General features: G+C 51.4%; 2 protein-coding genes across 3 annotated transcripts in view; one reads left to right on the top strand and one right to left on the bottom strand.

Annotated features, from left to right (window-relative positions):
• Positions 1-313: 313 nt before the first annotated feature.
• TMEM53 (transmembrane protein 53) lies at positions 314-19,022 on the bottom strand. The gene is made up of 3 exons (XM_061184317.1): positions 18,884-19,022; positions 6,448-6,569; positions 314-1,877 (listed from the first exon to the last, which is right to left on the bottom strand). The coding sequence occupies exons 1-3, from the start codon at positions 18,942-18,944 to the stop codon at positions 1,224-1,226; spliced, it is 837 nt and encodes a 278-aa protein (XP_061040300.1). The 5' UTR covers positions 18,945-19,022; the 3' UTR covers positions 314-1,223.
• LOC133087359 (armadillo-like helical domain containing protein 1) overlaps positions 18,334-19,150 on the top strand; it is a 63,836-nt gene continuing 63,019 nt past the window's right edge. For both annotated transcript variants that reach the window (XM_061184315.1, XM_061184316.1), the window contains exon 1: positions 18,334-18,542. The gene's annotated coding sequence lies outside the window, so the exon portion shown is untranslated. The remainder of the gene's footprint in view (positions 18,543-19,150) is intronic.

Below are 19,150 nucleotides of genomic sequence, written 5' to 3'. Positions count from 1 at the left end.
CCCAGAGTGAGGGCATGAAACCCGCCCTGCTGTGGGATCCTTGAGCAGTCGTGTGCAGCACTGCCACCTGTTGGCCATGGCTAGGAATGCAGCCATGCAGGCATAGGAACTGGCTGCCACAGTCGTGGGGGAGTCCCAGAGGGCTGAGGCGATGTAGGGAGAGCTTGGCTCTGGAGACAGAGGGTCCATCAGCCCTGAGACTATCAGGGGTCAGCTCCCACGCAGAGCTTTTACAGCCATCTCCTTCACTGCCGGTCAAACTTTCAAAGCCCATCCCTGCCCCCCAAGTCCCTCGATCACCACAGTAAGCTCATTAAATCAACAAATATTTATTGAATGCCTGCTATGTGCCAGCATTGTGCAGCAGTGACTTGTAGAATGATAGATGATACAGGACTCTAAGGCTGAAAGCACTGCTTCTGCCTACAGAGGATCCAAGTGGGTCTCCCTCAAGGAGATGCAAGGAGTTTTTTTCAGGCCAGTGGTTCTGGTTCTGGTCTTTAGGGCTCCTGACTCAGCTTGTCCCAGCTCCCATCTGGCGCTGCTGTCTTCCTGCTCCCCACTCCATCTGCCCATTACACACACATCTTGCAACTTTCCTGGATCTAGCGGCTTCCTGGCAAAGTGTGGTACACCTGGACAGGCCCCCCACCTGTGTATCCTCAGCTCCCCATTTGGCTTCCACATCAGACTCCCTGGCAATGAGAAGCCTGAGTGAACTGCCAAGTGGGATCCACAGGGACGGTACTCCATGCTGTGGGGCTCTGCCCTTCCGGGACCTGGGAGCACAGATCACAGCCCCTGCCCCAGCCTGCCCCTACCCTCTGGCACCTCCCTGCAAAGCTCACCTTCTATTCAAGGAATCGGAGATCAACGCTGGGGCTCATCCTCACCCCTACCCCCCACCCCCAGCTTTATTAACCCTTCACAGCCTAAATGCCACAGGGGTCAGCAGCCTGACTGTTGCACTTACCCAAACACAACCACTGCTAGGCTTCCGCAGAGACCTGCGCAGGCACTCCTGCCCCTAGAATCCTGGGATAAGCAGACCACCACAGTCCCCAGGACAGAGGCCCATGGAAATTCTCTACCTGGAGGACCATAAAGTCCCAGAGGGCTGCAGGGAGTTGAACCAGAAGAGGACCCCACCCATGGATGTAGGTTATGGGGAGGTGTCAGGCATTTATTTCTGGAGCAGAGGTGAGGTGGGTAGGGCAAGGACCTCAGCACTGGACGCAGCTGCGCATGAAGTTGACACAGAGGCTCGTGTAGTAAGTAGGGTAGTCGCGGAGATGGCTGACGTGTGCAGATGACACAAAGTCCACAGAGTGCACCAGGACCCGGTGCGCCAGGCGTGCCTCCACCATGCGCTCCACGTCCCTGGCCAGGACCACCTCGTCGGCCCTGGAGTAGAGGTAGAGCTCGGGCCAGCGAGAGGCTGCGTCAAGCAGCCTGTCATAGAAGTGGGTGTGGAAGAGGGAAGTGAGCGGCGCCAGCAGGACGTGGAACAGGACTGCCACCAGGGCAAAGGCCATCAGGAGCAGCAGGCGCAGCGCGGCAGGCCGGTGCTCCAGGACGGCTGCCAGCGCCCTCAGAGCCCCCAGCAGGTTGCCGTCGCCAGGACCGCTGTCAAAGATGGTGCCTACCACACGCAGGTGGCAGAAGCGCCGGTGGGTCTGCAGGAGCTCCAGCACGTATCGGTACAGCATGACGCCGGCGTTGCTGAAGACGTGGAAGAGCAGGGGCTCCTTCTCAACCTCGTAATCAAAGAGCAGCTCAAGCAGCTTCTGGGCCAAGACACGAAGTGAAGGGATGCCCAGGGACTCGGAGAAGAAGACCATGTGCCAGGGGGCTGTGTATCGGATCACGATGCAGCCCTGAGGAGAGGAGAGAGGCCCTGTCCATCCTCGGGGATGGGGTGGGGAGGTGGGACCAGCTAAGGTCAGAGGGGTCCAGCAGCTCCAGTTTCCACAGGCCCATAAGCTGGCAGTGCTCTAGGCCCTGCTGCAGTCTGGGCAACAGCTCACCTCTCCTAGATGCAGGAAGGTCCACCACGCCCATTTGTGGAATAAGCGCTTCATGCTAGCCAAGCCCCCTCAGCCTGAGATGGTATGCGAGGCCTGGAGCCCAGAGCTCACTTTGGAAACATCTGGGCTGACCAGAAGGAAGCCTCCTCACTCGGGTCCACTCCCTGTCTCCCTCCCACCCCTGACCCTGCACCCTCATCTGCTCAACTCTGGCACATTTAAGGCCTCACTGCTTGGCTACACCCTGCTACAGCGACTCTGCTCTTGCCTGTCCCTACTTCCCAGGGACAAACAGGTATCCCCACAAGACCCAACACCAGAGACAGCCTGCAGGCCCAGCCTTGACCACCAGAGGCCACCCGTGAGCCAGGCCCACATGGCGTCAGTCTCTGGCCACTGCCACCTTCCCACAGGGCCTTGAGAACAGAGGCCATACTCCCAAATGTCTGGTTCCAAGGCCTGGGATCACTCCTCACTCTCCCTGAAATTCCAAATACAGTAAACTCCATTGTTCCTCAAATTCTAAAATCTTAGCTAAACTCTCTGTAGGCCTCTGTACCCCTCAATGCCTGGGTCAAGTACACCTCAAGGTCTCCACACAGATCCCCTTCTAGGCCAGTTAGAACAGGCAGCCAAAGCCCCCCTGAGTCCTAATCCTCTCTCATTAACATGTGCCAGAGACAAAGGGCCCTTTGTCAGGGGAATCTGAGTTAGGCAGGCTCTGGGGTCAGACAGTTCTGGGCTCAATTCCTGGGACCAGCACTTATTAACAGTATGGATGAACAGCAATTTACTTCATTTTTCTGAGTCTGCATTCCCATCTGTAAGTTGGGAATAACATCCATCTCATGGGATTGTGGTGAAAATGAAACGAAAAAACATATCTCGAGTGCCCAAAACAGCACTTGGCACAAAGTCCTCAGCTAAGAGCAGCAGTCATTAGTGGTGGTAGGAGTAATAACAAGGAGAAAATTATATGCGCGCAGTACTTGAATGACCCAGAGCCAGAGAGAGATGGTCAGCTGAGGTAACCCTGCCATCAGCCTCCTGACCTTGTCCCCTCCCGCTGACTGTGATCACATGTGCCCCAACTCCTCCTGGCTCTGCTCTCACCAAGACCCTAGCGTACCTAAGCACCCCTCCCAAGACTCTGCAGCGGGGGTCACGGATGCTACCTGGCCCCGCAGATCTGGAAAATTTCACAAAGAGCTCTGCTCCAACTCCCCAGAGGGTGCTTTCTACCCACCCTCAACTTACACACAGCATTGCCCACGAACACAAACATACCCCACACCACCACCACACACACACGACCCTTGGGACTAAATACAGCCTTGTCCGCCGCACACCCCACAGATGCAGACACCCATGGTACCCAATGCACACTAGGGCACCCACTGCACCACCTATGAAGTGCACAAAAAAGCACAGCCACCAACGCACACCCACAGCACACACACCACTGTAGGTGCTACCTTCAGAAGCCCACACACGTGCGTGTGCACACGCCCACACACGCTCCTCCCCAGAAGCATTCCCATGCAGAACTACCTGTTGATACAGGAATAAACTCAGCAATTCCTGGGAACTCACCATCTCTGAGGGCGCATGTGCCCTCCACCTCTACGTCACCCGTGAGTGCATGCACAGAGCTTGCCTTGTGAACACCCAACACCCCCTGTGAAGGAAGGGCACATACACCAAGCTTCCCTGGGCCTCGCTCTGAGGTTTCCGTCTCTGCTGCCACCTCCCGAGTCAGATGCTCCTAGAACCCACCTGCACCAAGGACCGGGCTCTCACTGGCTGTCCGATCCCAGTCTCTTCTCTCTCCCCTGAAGCCAACCATCTCTCCATCTCCACACACGCTCGGTCCCAGCCTGATCCATCTGCCCTCACCTCACTCTACTGTATTTCAGTCTCTTCCTCGTTCCAGATTCCTGCTCAAACCGATCTCATTAAAAAAAATTAAAGCCTCTGCCTTTCCACCATGTTCCCCTCTAACTCTGTCCCACCCTCTCTTCACCTTCCCAAACTTTGACACCCACCCTCTCCACCTGGTCCCCTCCCACTGACTCCACTCTGACAGCTGCACTGCTCTTACCATGGTCGCCCACATTCTCCCGAATGGCTAAATCCCATGACACCTTTCGGTCCCCACCGTACTTTCCTTCCGGCAGCATTTGGGATTACGAGCTCTTAGAAACACTCTCTGGTAGCCCTGGCTCTTCAATAAGACAGAAACAGGAAAAAATGGACCGTTCTAGACTTATAAGAGACTTAAGGAACAAAATAACTAGATGCAATGGGCGATCCTGGATTGGACCCTGGTTCGGGAAAATCAGCTATAAAGGACACTTTGGCGACTATCAGAGAATCTGAATATGGACTGGAAACTCGATGAGATTAAAATGTATTAACATGGGACAGTGGAGATCATGGTCCGAAAAAAAGCAGGATATAAAATAGTGTATTCAAGAGATCTTATTTAGGTAAAGAAAAGATGCACAAACGGGAAAAAAGCTGAAAGGATATATACTAACGCTCAATAGAGGTGATCTCTAGGGGACAGACTATGACGTTTTTATATTCTTTTAAATAATAAAGTATCAGGAGTTTGGGGTTGGAAAATTTTTTTCTCTACCCCCATCTTATCCTCCTGACCAGGGGGTAAAGGCACCCACTCCTTTCCCAGACAACCCCCTGCCAACGAGCGCTGCCACCTCAAGCCCTCTGCCTTCCCTGGGATCACTTCCTCCCTCCACTCCATCACTTTCTCCCATGCCGTCTGCCCCAAGAACATCTTTCCTCTCTCCCTCGACAGTGGTCCATTTCCCTAAGGCTCTCTTCCTGTGGATTCCATCACATTCCCCTGAGTTTTCTTATCCATCTGTAGCCACTCCTCCTTTCCATGTGGGACCCTCTTCGTCTTCTGCTCCTTTAAGCTTGGGTTCTGTCCTGGGCCTCTTCTCCTTGCCCTCTACACACTCCCTGGGGGAAATCTCATCCACCCCAGAGCCCACGGCTTCTCTTCTAGTGCTCCTTGTTTCAAAGAACCCAGGATCTGCTGCAGCCGGAAACCTGGCATTACCCAGACCCCTCCCTATCCCTGTGCCCACACACAATCTCTCATCCAATGACCACTCTACCTCCTAACAAGCTCTTGATCCATCAACTTCCCTCCACCAGCACCACCAGCCCCAAGGTCCTGGCCACCTCAACAAACTCACTTCCCAGCCTCTGGTCCTGGCCCCCACAATCCTTTCCCCACTCGGCAGTGAGGTATTCTCAGAAGCACAAGTCTAACATCACACCCCTGCTTAAGTCCCCTGAGGACCCTCCCAGCCTCATCTCTTCACACTTGCCCTTTCTTTTGTCCTCTGTTCTGGCCACACTCACCTATTCCTAGTCCTCTGCCTGCCCTCAAGGATCTTAGTCTAATGAAGAAGCCAGACAAACTAGCCTCGCCCAGTAAGTAGAATTCAGAAGCAGCTGAAACTACTTAAGGAATAAGGCAATGCCAGAGGACCAGGCTTGTTGGTTGAGGGGAGGCCTCAAGCTCAGAACTACATCTTTCCTCCAACTCCTCTCCCATTCCAGGGCCACCACACACCTGGGGCACAGCACAGACGTGGGTCAGTGGAGGGAGGCTGAGAGGAGGGGGCCCCAGCTGGCCCTTCTCCCAGGTGACTGCCATTCCTCCTCAGTGCAGGGCTTCCAGCTGGCGGCTGTGGGTCTGTACTGATGCCTCCCTGCTTTGGGAGGTCTGGGCTGAGGAGGGCAGGGTCAGGCCAGCGGCCAAAGCTGTGAAAGGGGCTTCCCAGATATAACCAGGCCCTCCCAAGGCTCTCTCCAGTAACCACAGCCTCTACATCCAACTCTTGGTGCATCCTGAGATGAAGCAAGGAAACCGCAGTCCTGAATCTCTCTTCCAAGAGGCCCTTCTACTCTGGAAACGTGAAGGTGCCATGGTCAGCCCTAAGACTGAAACTCACCTGGTCAGAAAAGGAGAAAGCCCCAGGAGTCCAGACTATGCCCAGCACACCCGGCCCAGGTTCCTGCTGCCCAGAGAGGCAGCACTAGCCAACAGAGACTTGAGGTCTGGGCTGACCCTGCAGCTGGGAGCACATCTGGGATGGGCTGTCCACTGTGGGGCTTGGGGAGGAAGGAAGGGGGAGCAGGTCAGGGGGCTGAAGGGGACAGACCAGGCCACAGAGCTGGCTGCAAAGGGTGGATAATCCTGCCCAAGTCCCCATGGGCCCAGCGTCTTCCTCACAGGCTATTCTTGGTGCCATTCCCAGGCCTGCCTGGGCTGACTGGTGGTCAGCCTCCACTGCAGCCCAGAGATGAGGGCAGCCAAGGCTGGGAGAGCCCCGCAGAGCGGCCCCAGCGCACTGGGCGTCCACACACCTGCAGTACTCACCCTTTTGTGGTAGATGGCGCTGTATTTGGCCAGGTTCTTGTCCGTGCAGCCACCCCAGCCCAAGAGAATCACCAAAGGCTGTCGAGTCCCCGCCTCCTTCCCACCTTGGTTGGGGCTGTGCTCTGAAACACAAGCAGGGTAAGACTGTCATCCCTGGAGTTAGGGTTCGGGGTGGGGGTGACTGGCCAATCCAGAGCCAGCGCTACTCGGGCTGCTGGCAGGGGAGCACCAGGTGCCAGGCCCAGGCATCCTGCTGGTCTCTGTGCCTCAGGTTCCCAGGGGGCTCCTTCCTCTGTCCTTCACTTCAACTGGCTTTTAGGCTTCTCAGGAGGCACTGCAGGGTAACTGGAAAAACCCACCTGAGGGCCCCTTTCTTTGGTGACTCAAAGACAGCCCAGGTGAGAAAAGTGAATAAATACTTGCGCCATGCAATTTCACCTTCTAATCCAGGGATCTGCAAACTACAAGCCATGGGCCAAATTCGACCCATGATCTGTTTTCATATGACCTTCAAACTAAAACTAAAAATGTTTTTTACATTTTAAAATGGTTTTTTAAAAAATCAAAAGAAGATTTTGTGATGTGAAAATCAAATGAAATTTAAATTTCAGTGTCCACAAATCAAGTTTTATTGAAACACAGCCCAGCTCATTCATTTACATAATGTCTATGGCTGCTTTCAAGCTAAACAGCAGAGTTGGGTAGCTGCAACAGAGACCACGCAGTTCACAAAGCCTAAGATACCGCCCTTTACAGAAAAAGTTTGCCAGTTGCTGTCCTAATTGCATGAGCAGACGGAAGAAGAGGACTTTAAAAGGAGAAATGGGGGACTTCCCTGCTGGCGCAGTGGTTAAGAATCCGCCTGCCAATGCAGGGGACACAGGTTCGAGCCCTGATCCGGGAAGATCCCACATGCCACGGAGCAACTAAGCCCGTGCACCACAACTACTGAGCCTGCGCTCTAGAGCCCGTGAGCCACAACTACTGAGCCCGTGAGTCACAACTACTGAGCCTGTGCACTAAAGCCCACAAGCCACAACTACTGAGCCCCGTGCGCCACAACTACTGAAGCCCACATGCATAGAGCCCGTGCTCTGCAACAAGAGAAGCCACCACAATGAGAAGCCCGCGCACCGCAACAGAGTAGCCCGCATTCGCCGCAACTAGAGAAAGCCCGCGCACAGCAACGAGGACCCAGCGCAGCCAAAAATAAATAAATAAAATAATTATTAAAAAAAAAAAAAGGAGAAATAGATAGGGCAGTATAAGCAGGGAAGTGAAGCAGACAGACTCTGGCGGCCACTACCAAACCACCCACCCTGTCCTGACAGAGAAGAATAACAGCCGGTATTTACTGAGGTTTAACCCTCACAACAACAATACGAGTAATATTATTACAGATGAGGAAACTGAGGCACAGAGTGGTTAAGTTACTTGCCTAAGGTCACACAGGAAGCGTAGAGCTGGGAATCTGGTCCCTGCTCCCCATCCTAGCTAAGTCACTTGAGACCTTCTGTGCCACCAGCCCCGTCCACAACTAGAAGCTCATCTCCTTCGGTGACGTGCCAAGGCACAAGCCACAAGCTGCTTCTGAAGGCCTCCCTGCAACCTTGTCAGTCAGACCTCCTCTCATTTCCCCTGCCAAGTGAGTACCCACCCTCCTTGGGGCGACTTCTGTGCACAAACTGTCTGTTGCTAGTTATCTGCCCTTGTGAAAGGACCAGGGTGTACCCTTCCAAGGATCAAGCCACTTGGCTATGCTCAGCTGCCACCCTAAGATTTATGGATGCTGGTGGTGACCTGGCAACAGTAAATTTCAAGGCTAGTTAAGAGGATGGTAAATATAAATCACTAACCTTTGGACAAAAGGAAGACAACAATTTCCTGTGGAAATTAATGTGATTGAAAAGTTCAGTGTTCCTGCTCTCCAGCAGTGGCAACTCCGGCCTTTGGAGATTAACTGCCTGTACCCATGGGGATGCCAGACTGAGTTGCAACTCAGCCTGGACCAGGAGCTCCCAGCACCTCAGTCCCTTGCTGACCCCTGCCAGCTGTCCCAGGCTCCCCTGACACTGGCCTCAGCCTCTGATAAGAGAGATGGTCCCACAGCTCTAACCAGGCCACTCTAAATATTCTCACCACCTTTCTTGGCCTGGTGGCCTCCTGTCCTTGGCCAGGGCAGCTCTTCGCCTACACTGGCCTTTCTGGTGGAGAGGCTCTATCTGGGCCTCACTGAGGCCCCGGCCCAACCCTGCTGGCAATGACTACCTGTAAAGCTCAGGCTGCAGCAGCCTCATGCGTGGTAATCAACAGCTACAGTTTGGATCTGCCTTTGACCCTCTGAGGTCCAGCAGCTGGATTTCTGAGACTCGCTCCAGGGAGGCTCCCTAACCTCTGTGCAGCTGTCTGAGCATGGGCTCCCCTCCCCCAGCCTATGGGGCTCCCCTCCAGGTACCACCACCAAGACACCAGCAAAGGGTTTGGGGGTTTATCTCCAATAGAGAGAAGGCAGCCAGGGGCGGCCACATCCCCTGGTGGCCGCCCTTACCAGCAGTGGTGGGGCATTCCCAGTCCGGGAAGGTTCAGACACTTCTGCCGGGCCTCTGAGCTGCCCCTCACCCCACAGCTGGGCTCTATAACTCCACTTTGCTCCACGGCAGGTTTTGCCAGCACCCTTGGCTTCACCAACTCAGGCAGAAATGACTCTTCACCAGACACACGTCTCCACGAAGAAACTCAGAATACAGACACCCTGGACACACTGCCTCTTCGCAGAGCCCAAGCTTTCCATAACATTCCTAAAAGGAGGGAATCTGTCCTTCTACTCCAGCCAGGCATTTGAGGCCGCCCTCCTGAACCACAAGGTGCTCCTCCTACCCACAGGCATCTCCCACTCCCCCGACACAGTCTCTTCCCAGGGCCCCCTCTCCATGCCCATTCCTAACTCAGAGCCTTTGTCATGACCTCCTCCCACTGGAGCCACGCTGCCCATTCTGATTCTAGACGTGGAGCACTATAAACCAGAAAAGTCCAAGGTGCTCCAGGAACATGGCTGAGAGAGTGATGGTGACCAGGAAAGGCCTCCCACAGGAAGACACACTTGCTGTGCTGGCCTTGACGGACCATAGGAGCATGCCAGGTGGAGAAAGGGCATGAGCAGGGGCAGGGGACGATGGAGAGGTTACAGTTGCTCTGGGGCACAGCAAGCAGTCCTAGGAGGCTAGAAGCCTGGAAGAGGGAGCAGCAGTGGGCAGGAGAGCTGCCAAGTGTGGGACTGGGGCCCGATCCTGCAAGGCCCCCAAGCCATGCTTAGGAGTCAGGATTTTATCCGGAGCAGTGGAGAGCAAATGAAGATTCTGGAACTGGGGGAGTGGCACGATGCAGTCTGTATTGATTAATGACTTGCACAATTACTCGTATAACGTCTGTCTCCCCTCAGCCAGTAGGCTCTGTGAAGGCAGGAACTGGGTTTGTTGCATTCAGCGCCATATTCCCGGTGCCCAGCACTGTAGCTGGCCCGTCTAGGCACTCAGCAGAAACATGCTGAATGAATGAACACGTGGCTGCAAACTGAAGGATAGATCCAAGGAGAAAGAGCTGGCATTCTTCTTGTTACCCATTGCCCTTTCCAGAGTAATAAAAGTAATAGCTATGGCTATTGTTATTTATTGCCACATCCGGATCATGATTCCTCCATTCTCTGTAAAAGCCCCTGCTCCTTTTATGCTCCTTCCACTGGTCATCCCCCTCTCCCCCTCCCACTGCTGACATTTCCTGGCCTCTGGCCACTGCCCCTCAGGCACTGAAGACTCGGGCACTGGCTCTGTCTCCCACTTCTACACCAGGACTTAACCACAGCCCTGCACAGGCAATCAAACCCACCTTGGTCCTAAACCATCACAAACCTCTCTGAATTCCACATCTCCTTTAGCTCCTACCTCCCCCTCTTTCCCATCACCAAGAAAAACAATAACAATAACAGCAAAAAGAGAATTGTGTCAGGCACTATTCGAAGCACTTAATATATCAACTCATTTAATCCTCACAACAATCGTACGAACAAGGTACTGTTATTATTCTCATTTTACTGATTAAAAACTAAGCCACAGAGATAGTAAATAATTGTTCAAGGTTACACAACTAATAAGCAGTGAAGCTGGAATCCAAACCCAGGTGGTCTGACTCAGAGACCAGCTCATCACCACTACCCCAGGAGGCCCCCTGGGTAAAAAAAACAAGTATTAACCAAATCTCTTTCCACTCAGCTCCAAACCCGTACACATGGCTGCCTCTTTATATCAACAGATCCAACACCAACCTCTTCCACCTGCTCCTCCTCAGGCACTGGCCATCGCAGTCAGAACCTCAGCATACGCTGCCTCATTTGGTCCCTCGACCACCCTAGGAGTTAGCTGCTATTGCTATCCCCATTTTACAGATAAGAAAACTAAAACACAGAGAGGGTAAGTCTTTTTCCCCAAAAACACACAGCCAGGAAGTGGCACAGCCAGCATCCATCTCTGGACCACCATGCCACACTACCCCCCGCCTCCAGGACCTTGCACATGCGCCTCACTCCCCAGCCCTGGAGGCTGATGCTCCATGTTATGCTTTGCTAATGCCCACGCCACCCGCTGAGTCAGCTCACTGTTGACATCCAAGAAGCCCCCCTTGATGCCCTCCCCAGCCCCTTCATCACTAGACTGGGTTAGATGCCCCTCCTCTGTATTGTCACAGCACCACCATCACCATGCCACTGTACTTATCCACTGCACTGAAAGGGCTCGTTAAGAACAGGTCGTGTTACTACTGTAACACGCAAGGCAAGAGTTGGCAAATGCCTGAACCAGAGCACTGGGGGACAGGTAGGAAGGGGGAAGGAAATGATAGGGAGAAGAGAATCACAACAATTTTGGAACATGTATTAAAAGCCTCAAAACACATGCACTCTTTGACTTAGTAATTCTACTCCTATGAAAGAAAAATGTTTAATCATATGGAAATAGTCTGTAATACATTAAGCAGATCATAGACATAAATGTAAGAGCTAAAACTATAAAACTCTTAGAAGAAAATGTAAGAGTAAATCTTTGTGACCTTGGATTAGGGAATGGTTTCTTAGACATGACTAAAAGTACAAGGAATAAAAGAAAAAATAGACTTCATCAGAATTGAAAACTTTTGAACATCAAAGGACACCATCAAAAAGTGAAGAAACCAGACTTCCCTGGTAGCGCAGTGATTAAGAATCCACCTGCCAATGCAGGGGACACAGGTTCGAGCCATGGTATGGGAAGATCCCACATGCCGCGGAGCAACTAAGTCCGTGCACCACAATTACTAAGCCTGCTCTCCGGAGCCCGCGTGCCACAACTACTGAAGCCCACGCACCTAGAACCCATGCTCCACAACAAGAGAAGCCACTGCAATGAGAAGCCCACACACCCCAATGAAGAGTAGCCTCCGCTCACCACAACTAGAGAAAGCCCACGTGCAGCAACAAAGACCCAATGCAGCCAAAATAAATAAATAAATTTATTTTTTTTTTAAATGAAGAAACCCACGGAATGGGAGATAATTTTTGCAAATCATATATCTGATAAGGGGTTTGTATCCAGGATACATAAAAAAACTCTCACAATTCAAAAATAAAAAGACAAATAACCCAACTTTACAATAGGCAAAGGATTTGAAGACATTTCTCCAAATAAGATGTACAAACGGCCAATAAGAACATGAAAAGGTGCTCAACATCACAGTCATTAGGGAAATGAAAATCAAAACCACGAGACAGCACATTATACCCACTAGGATGGCTATAATAAAAAGTCAGATAATACCAAGTGTTGATGAGGATGTGGAGCATTCAGAACCCTCATACACTGCTGGTGAGAATGCAAAAAGGTGCATCTACTTTAGAAAGCAGTTTGGAAGTTCCTCAAATAAAATTAAACATGGAGTTTCCATATGACCCAGCACTTCCACTCCTAGGTATATACCCAAGAGAACTGAAAACATATGTCCACACAAAAACCTGTACACAAATGTTCACTGCAGCATTATTCACGATAGCCAAAAAGTAGAAACAATCCAAATGCCTATCACCTGTAAATGGATGAATAAAATGTGGTATATCCATTCAATGGAATATTATTTGGTCATAAAAAGGAATGAAGTACTGCTACAACATGGATGAACCTTGAAAACATATGCTAAGTTAAAGAAGTCAGACACAAAGACCATATATTGCATGATTCCATTTATATGAAATGTCCAGAATAGGCAAATCCACACGGTAGAAAGTAGATTAGTGGCTGCCAGGAGCTGGAGGGAGGGGGAAGTGGGGAGAGACTGCTAATGGTTCAGGGCTTCTTTTGGAGGTGATGAAAATGCTCTGAAATTAGATAGTGGTGACAGTTGCACAATTCTGTAAATATACTAAAAACCAATGAATTGCACATTTTAAAAGGGTGAATTTTATGGTACGTGAATTGTATCTCAATAATGTTATTATTTTAAGAATTAACAGTAACACATTAAGTGAAAAAGCAAGTTGCAAAGACGTATGTACAACAGAATACCTATATACATACATATGCACATACCTACACATACTTATGCATAGAAACAAATACATCAAATATTAATAGCAATTATTTCTGGGATCAAAGGCAATTTCTTTTTCATGATTTTTTTTTTCTACTCACTTTCTAAAATCCGTATGTATCACTTTTGCAATGAGAGTTAAAATATTATTTTTTAAAAAAGGGTCGGGGGGGGTGCTTCCCTGGTGGCGCAGTGGTTGAGAATCTGCCTGCCAATGCAGGGGACACGGGTTCGAGCCCTGGTCTGGGAAGATCCCACATGCCGCGGAGCAACTAGGCCTGTGAGCCACAACTACTGAGCCTGCGCGTCTGGAGCCTGTGCTCCGCAACAAGAGAGGCCGCGATGGTGAGAGGCCCGCGCACCGCGATGAAGAGTGGCCCCCACTTGCCGCAACTAGAGAAAGCCCTCGCACAGAAATGAAGACCCAACACAGCCATAAATAAATTAATTAATTAAAAAAAAAAAAAGGTGGGGGGAGGTGTCCTGCAGAGTCAACAGCACTTGAGAAGTCAAAGAGATCACGGATACCCAGAAGCCCCTTGGCGAGGCAGAAGTATTCTTTTCAACCCTGGCACTTCTTCAGTACCCCACAAAACAATTTAATCTCACGGGCTCTCTGTCCTCTGGACTCTTCTCAACAAACAACACTGATACCAATAATACAAGAATTACAGATACATACTATATTGTACAACAGTTCAAGCCATAAAACTAAAGCATAAATTGGATTGTGTATATCCCAGGGGCATATGGGGAAGACAAAGGAAAGGGCTGACAAGGCATAAGAATCTGTGGAACAATATGTGCTTTTCTTCTGCAAGCCAGAACAAAAATACAAAGAACCTATGTTTTCTTCTTAAAATACAAGGAATAAAAGGATCCTCAATTTCCTCTACTCCCAAGAAATACTTTCTAGAGTCTCACAGTTCCTATATTTAAACCAAATTACTTCATTTTAAATTTACTTTTTTTTTTTTTGGAGTAACAGCATAGGAGAGTAGCATGGTATCTAGGAGTGCATACTGTATAAAACCATACCTGGGTTCAAATCTCTCGTTCTGCCACCAATAACTATGAAACAGACCTTGAGCTAGTTCTCTAAGCTTCAATTTCCTTATCTGTGAAATGGGGTAATAATACATAGGACTGAATAAGATAGTGACTACTGAGGGCTTAGCATGTTACCCTGGCACAAAGAAAGAGTTCAATGAATTGAAGTTATTATTACTTCATGAGGAATGCATGCTCACTGTAGAAAAAGCAGAAAATGAATATCTCATAAAATTGGAATCATACTGCTTTTGTAATCTGCTTTCTTCAATTTAGCAATATATTGTGAACATCTCTCCCTGTCGGTTTATATATCTCTACACCATTCTTTTTAGTGGCTGCAGAGCAGCTATAGAATATTTCATAATTTATGGTGGCCAAGCTCCCATTATTGGACATGATGTTGTTTCCAATCTTTTGCTGTTATAAAAATACTTTAATGGACACCTCTTTCTTCCTGCATGTCCTTAATTGTTTCCTAGAAATGGAACTGTATTCAGGCAGTACTTCCTGATGGCAACTGAAATCTGCATGCACAGGCTTTGGAGTGAGGTTCCCAAGTTGGAATCTGGGATAACCTGGGGCAAGATACTTCACCTCCCCTGAGCTTCTGTTCTTCATCTGTAAGACGGGATAAGAGTACTCCCTACTTCACAAGGTGGTCGTGAGAAGTAATAAAATCATAAGAGGGGTTCCTGGCAGGCCTGGCATGTGAGCCAGGCATGGTCAACAATGTAAGTGCAACAGAAACCACAGAAACCTCAGGCAAAGGAGGCCAGCAAAGGGTCCTTCAGGTCTGGAGCTCAGATCCAGGGCCTAGCACAGTGCCTGGTATAAAGCAGACAAATTAGGAAGGGTTTTTATTAATGCATGAAAGAAAAGACACCGTGATTAAAAAAATAAACAAAACTCCCCTGTTTAAAAAAGAAAAGCACCTATGGGGTCCCCACAGACAAGAAGAGGGTCTAGTCCCAACCCTTCACCTGGGGTTTTGAGGCCTCTCTGGTATGACAGCTCTTGAGATTTTCTCTCTGGCTCCTGAAAGCACCTGGCCGCCTGCTGCCAGGGCCCTGCTCTCTCGGGCCACTCTCAGTCCCCCCAGCGCCCCTAGTTCTGCACTTCCTGCTGCTCCCCATCTACTTGTCAGCCCTCCCGCAGCTCCAGGTCCAGCTTGGGCCACTCTACTACAGGAAGGCAGCCGACCTCTGGGGCCCACCATGGTGGTCCAGACTGTGGTCCACCCCAGACTGTGGTCCACCCCAGACTGTTTCCCCGGTGCCAGGGAAAACTTCCTGGGGGTCAAGACAAGGTCTACATTTCTTTGACCCGGGCAGGCGCTCAGCAGAAGAGCAGACTGACAATTAAGCCTGGGCCTACAATAAACCTATCACTTCACTTCTCTGTGACCCCCCCACCCCGGAAGGCTTTCTTTGTACCCTAAGAGTGAGCCCCTTGTCCCAGCCTCATTAATTCTGTGAATCAATTATTTCTAAAAAATGTTTACTGAACATGAAAGCAACAGGGTGCCTTTAAGAAGGCCTGCTGGCCTGCCAGTGAGCCGCAGAGGGGCCCCAGGGCAGGACTTGGCTGACCATTCTCTGGCTGGGAGGAGGGGCAGCACAGCCCTGGCCTGGGATGGCAGAGCAACTTGGGCGGGGCCCAAGTGCTGCCAAACGACTCCCTTCAGCTCATTTGGCACTTCATCCTTGCCAGGCTCTGGCAACACTGAGCAAAACCCTCCAACAACACGACAGAGATCCCTGCTGTGGCAGCCCTGAGAACAGAACCTTCCCCAAAGAAATGAGATGAGAATACCCGATTCTCACTTAGGAGGGTGAGGGGATCACTGGTCAAAGAGGAGTGGGTGGGATGGGGGGAAATGCTGGGTCAAGGGATCAGCTTCAGCAAAGGACCAGGCAGACGACCCTCATTTGGCCTAGACAGCCACGGATACTTGCTGGTGGGAATCCCAGCAGAAGGACCCTGGGCTCTGAACGACCCCAGATCTGTAGCTGCCTTCCAGCTAATTGATGTGCCAGCAGAAGCTGCTCGCCTCTCTATCAACTCACAGCAGTGCTGGGCTCTGTGGCTCTGATGCTCAATTATGGGGGAAAAGCAATTCCAGAAACCGAATATGACTGTCCTACACACTTCTCCACCGTTAAACAATAATTGCAAAAGAGAGACAATCTCTGGACCCCCAAAGATTGTCTGTGAAGCCCTGTCAGCCTGGAGGGGAGCTCTCTGCAGACAGGAAGAAAACAGATTCAGGGGATCACAGTGCTGTCACTTCCTTCTGAGGGCCATACAGCCTTGAGTTCAGCTCTGGGCTATGCACTTTGAGAGGGAAAGGAATGAGAAACCAAAGCCAGTGCAGAGGAGCAATCAGAAGGAGGAGGCTATTAGAACCACACCAGAGGAGGAACAACTGAAGGCCCTGGAGGTATTTCTCTTGGAGAAGAGAGATGAGCTGTCCTCTTGCAAAGAGAGGAAGAGAGACTACCTTGCTCTGTGTTGCACCCACCACAACCTCTTAGCCCTGCAGTTACCACGTCTTTGTGAAACCACCTGCTTCTAAGCCCTCAGCCCTCCCCAGAACCACAGCTCCTTGAAGGAGTCTGTGTGTGAGTCACTTCTGAGGCACCAGCAACTAACCCATGGCCAGGACACAGCAAATGCTGAACTGAAAGCAGAAATGACAGGAAGGCCTATTGTGGCTCAAGAAAGGGAAGTGCTTTCTTACAATCCCAGTTGCCTCCAACAGGCCAGGATATTTGGGAGGAAGCATCCTGTCAGGGAAGGGTCTGGTGGCAACAGCATGCTCTCATGCCAGGAGAAGGATGCAGGACAGGGTGGCCCCCTGAGATTTCTTCCAATTCTAGGACCCAGCCCCCTGAAGCAGGGAGGGGAGCCGCAAGGGGAGGAAATATACCAACAGAGCACCTGCTCCACGCCAGGCACACACATCCAGTCACTACCTTGTTAACCCTCACAATAGGGAATCTGAGGCTCAGAGAGGTTCAATAACTTGCCAAAGCCATAGAACAGCAGGAGGTAGAACTGAAATGCAAACCAAGACCGCCAGGTTGCCCACGTGGGATGAGGGAGAACTTCTGCCCTCCTGGCCATGCAGAAGGCAGCTCCAGCTCTTTGCAGCTGAAGGTTCTCCAAGGGCAATATTATTAACTGGCTTTATCTCCCACTGATGCCAAAACTTTTCAAAAGCATTTTTACATCTATAAGCCTAAGAGCCCTCGGCCAACAGAGGGCTCTAGGGAAATACAGCTGGTCTGGAGCCATCTGTTCTGGGGGAGCCTAGGGGTTGCACTCCCCTCCTAGACCCCACCCAAGGAACACAAGATGCTATGGGAGGGGTCTGGGAAGGCTCTCCTGAAAGAGGTAACATCTGAGCGAAGCCTTAAATGATGAACTAGGCAAGCGAGGGGGCAGTGTGGGGCAGCAGAGGGAAAGGGCATTCCAGACAGAAGAAATGGAGGGAGCACAGGCAGAGAAGCAAGAAGTGTGTGGAGAATCACAAGCAGTTTGGGGTTGCTAGAACATAAAACTCAAATTGAACAGTGGAAGGACACAGTGATCAAAGAGGTAAGCAGGGTCTGCTAAATTATGGAGGACTTTGAATGCCAGGCTAAGGAATCTGGATTTGATTTATCCTGAGGGCAATAAGGAGCCACTGAAGAGTTTTATATAGAACAGTGATAAGATCAAAGCTTTGCACTGGGAAGATGGTTGTGGTGGCAATAGAAGAGGCTGAGCAGCAGCTGGAGGTGTGAAGACGATGTGGAGTAACGCAGACAAGACATGCAGCTCAGGCTGGGGTGTATGTCAAGGCTCCTCTACCATGATTCCCAATCAGGGCCAAACTTTCCATTCTCTGGGCCCCCAATCCCACTCACACTGCCAGGGATCCAGACCTGCTCTACAGGCTACTAATTTTGTGGAGCCTCCCACACACCTTTCTGTAATGATACGACTGTAGAGAGGAAAACAAAGCTAATCATTAAACTCACTCTGTGCCAAGCATTATGCTGGGTCCTTTACACAAATAATCTCAGTTGTGCAACCAACAACCCTAGGAGGGAGGTTACTATTGGTACGCCAGCTGTGCTGATGAGGAAACCGAAGTTCAGAGCTGGAAGCCTGCCAAAGGTCATCCAGCTACTAAAGGGAGGAGTCAGGATTTGAGCAAACTGCTATTTCACGGCAGAGACGGCTCTGTAACCACTGCCAAGGAGAGTGCAGAGGAGGGAGCGATGAAGGTTCTGTGTCCTGGGCTTCTGCATGGGCCCCAAGGAAAATAGTGGATGAAATATAATGGGTGGGACCCCTAACCACAACTGCCGAAGAAAGGCTAGCAGTGGGAAGCCCGACCCCAAACAAAGGAATCAGGAGGGCCTTCAGCTACCAGCAGAGACGCGAAGGTACGGGCCTGAGAACTCCGACTAAAGAGACAGAAAAAAGGGCCCCAACCTGCGGGGTTAGGGGTCGGGTAGACGCCGGGAAGGGGCGGGGCTCGGACACCAAGAGCACTCTGGGGGAGGGGCTTACTAGGGGCGGGGCTCTCTGGACCCGACCAAGTCTAGGACCTGCGGTGAGGGGAGGGGGTCCCCCCGGGGGGGGTCCCCCCGGGGGGCCCCCCCACCGTGAGGGGGTGGGCCGCGAGAGGACAGGGCCGCAAGAGGGGCGGGGCCACAGCTGCGCTTGCGACCCACAGACTCCTTAGGTCACCTCCCCACGACTGGACCCAACCCTCGTTCCATACCCTGGCTCCGGCAGGGCTGATCCGGGATCTCGATGGTGTAGTCCAGCTGGGCCGAGGCCATGATGAAGGCGCCGGCCCTCAGCTCGGGCCTCCGGCCGGAACTCTCGCTCACGTTCCCGCACCTCACCCGGGGCCCTCCTGGGCACCGCCCAATCACCACCCACCTCCCTCGACGCTACCCAATCCCTGAGCCGCGCTCTGTGACCTCCCCCCTTAGCAACCACCAAGTCTCTCTCGGGGCCTCTCGCAGCACCCTGCTAGCTCGGC

This window comes from Eubalaena glacialis, chromosome 3 (genome assembly GCF_028564815.1).
Source record: "Eubalaena glacialis isolate mEubGla1 chromosome 3, mEubGla1.1.hap2.+ XY, whole genome shotgun sequence".
In the NCBI taxonomy this organism is placed as follows: domain Eukaryota; kingdom Metazoa; phylum Chordata; class Mammalia; order Artiodactyla; family Balaenidae; genus Eubalaena; species Eubalaena glacialis.
The sequence above is the reverse complement of the archived record's forward strand: the minus strand, read 5'-3'. Positions and strand labels throughout refer to the sequence as shown.

Excerpts from the sequence above, each read along its gene's own strand:
- TMEM53 (XM_061184317.1), bottom strand. The coding sequence starts at position 18,944 with ATGGCCTCGGCCCAGCTGGACTACACCATCGAGATCCCGGATCAGCCC. Across the intron at positions 6,570-18,883 it reads TCAGCCCTGCCGGAGCCAGG|AGCACAGCCCCAACCAAGGT; the intron begins GTATGGAACGAG and ends CTTGTGTTTCAG. Across the intron at positions 1,878-6,447 it reads GCGCCATCTACCACAAAAGG|GGCTGCATCGTGATCCGATA; the intron begins GTGAGTACTGCA and ends TCCTCTCCTCAG.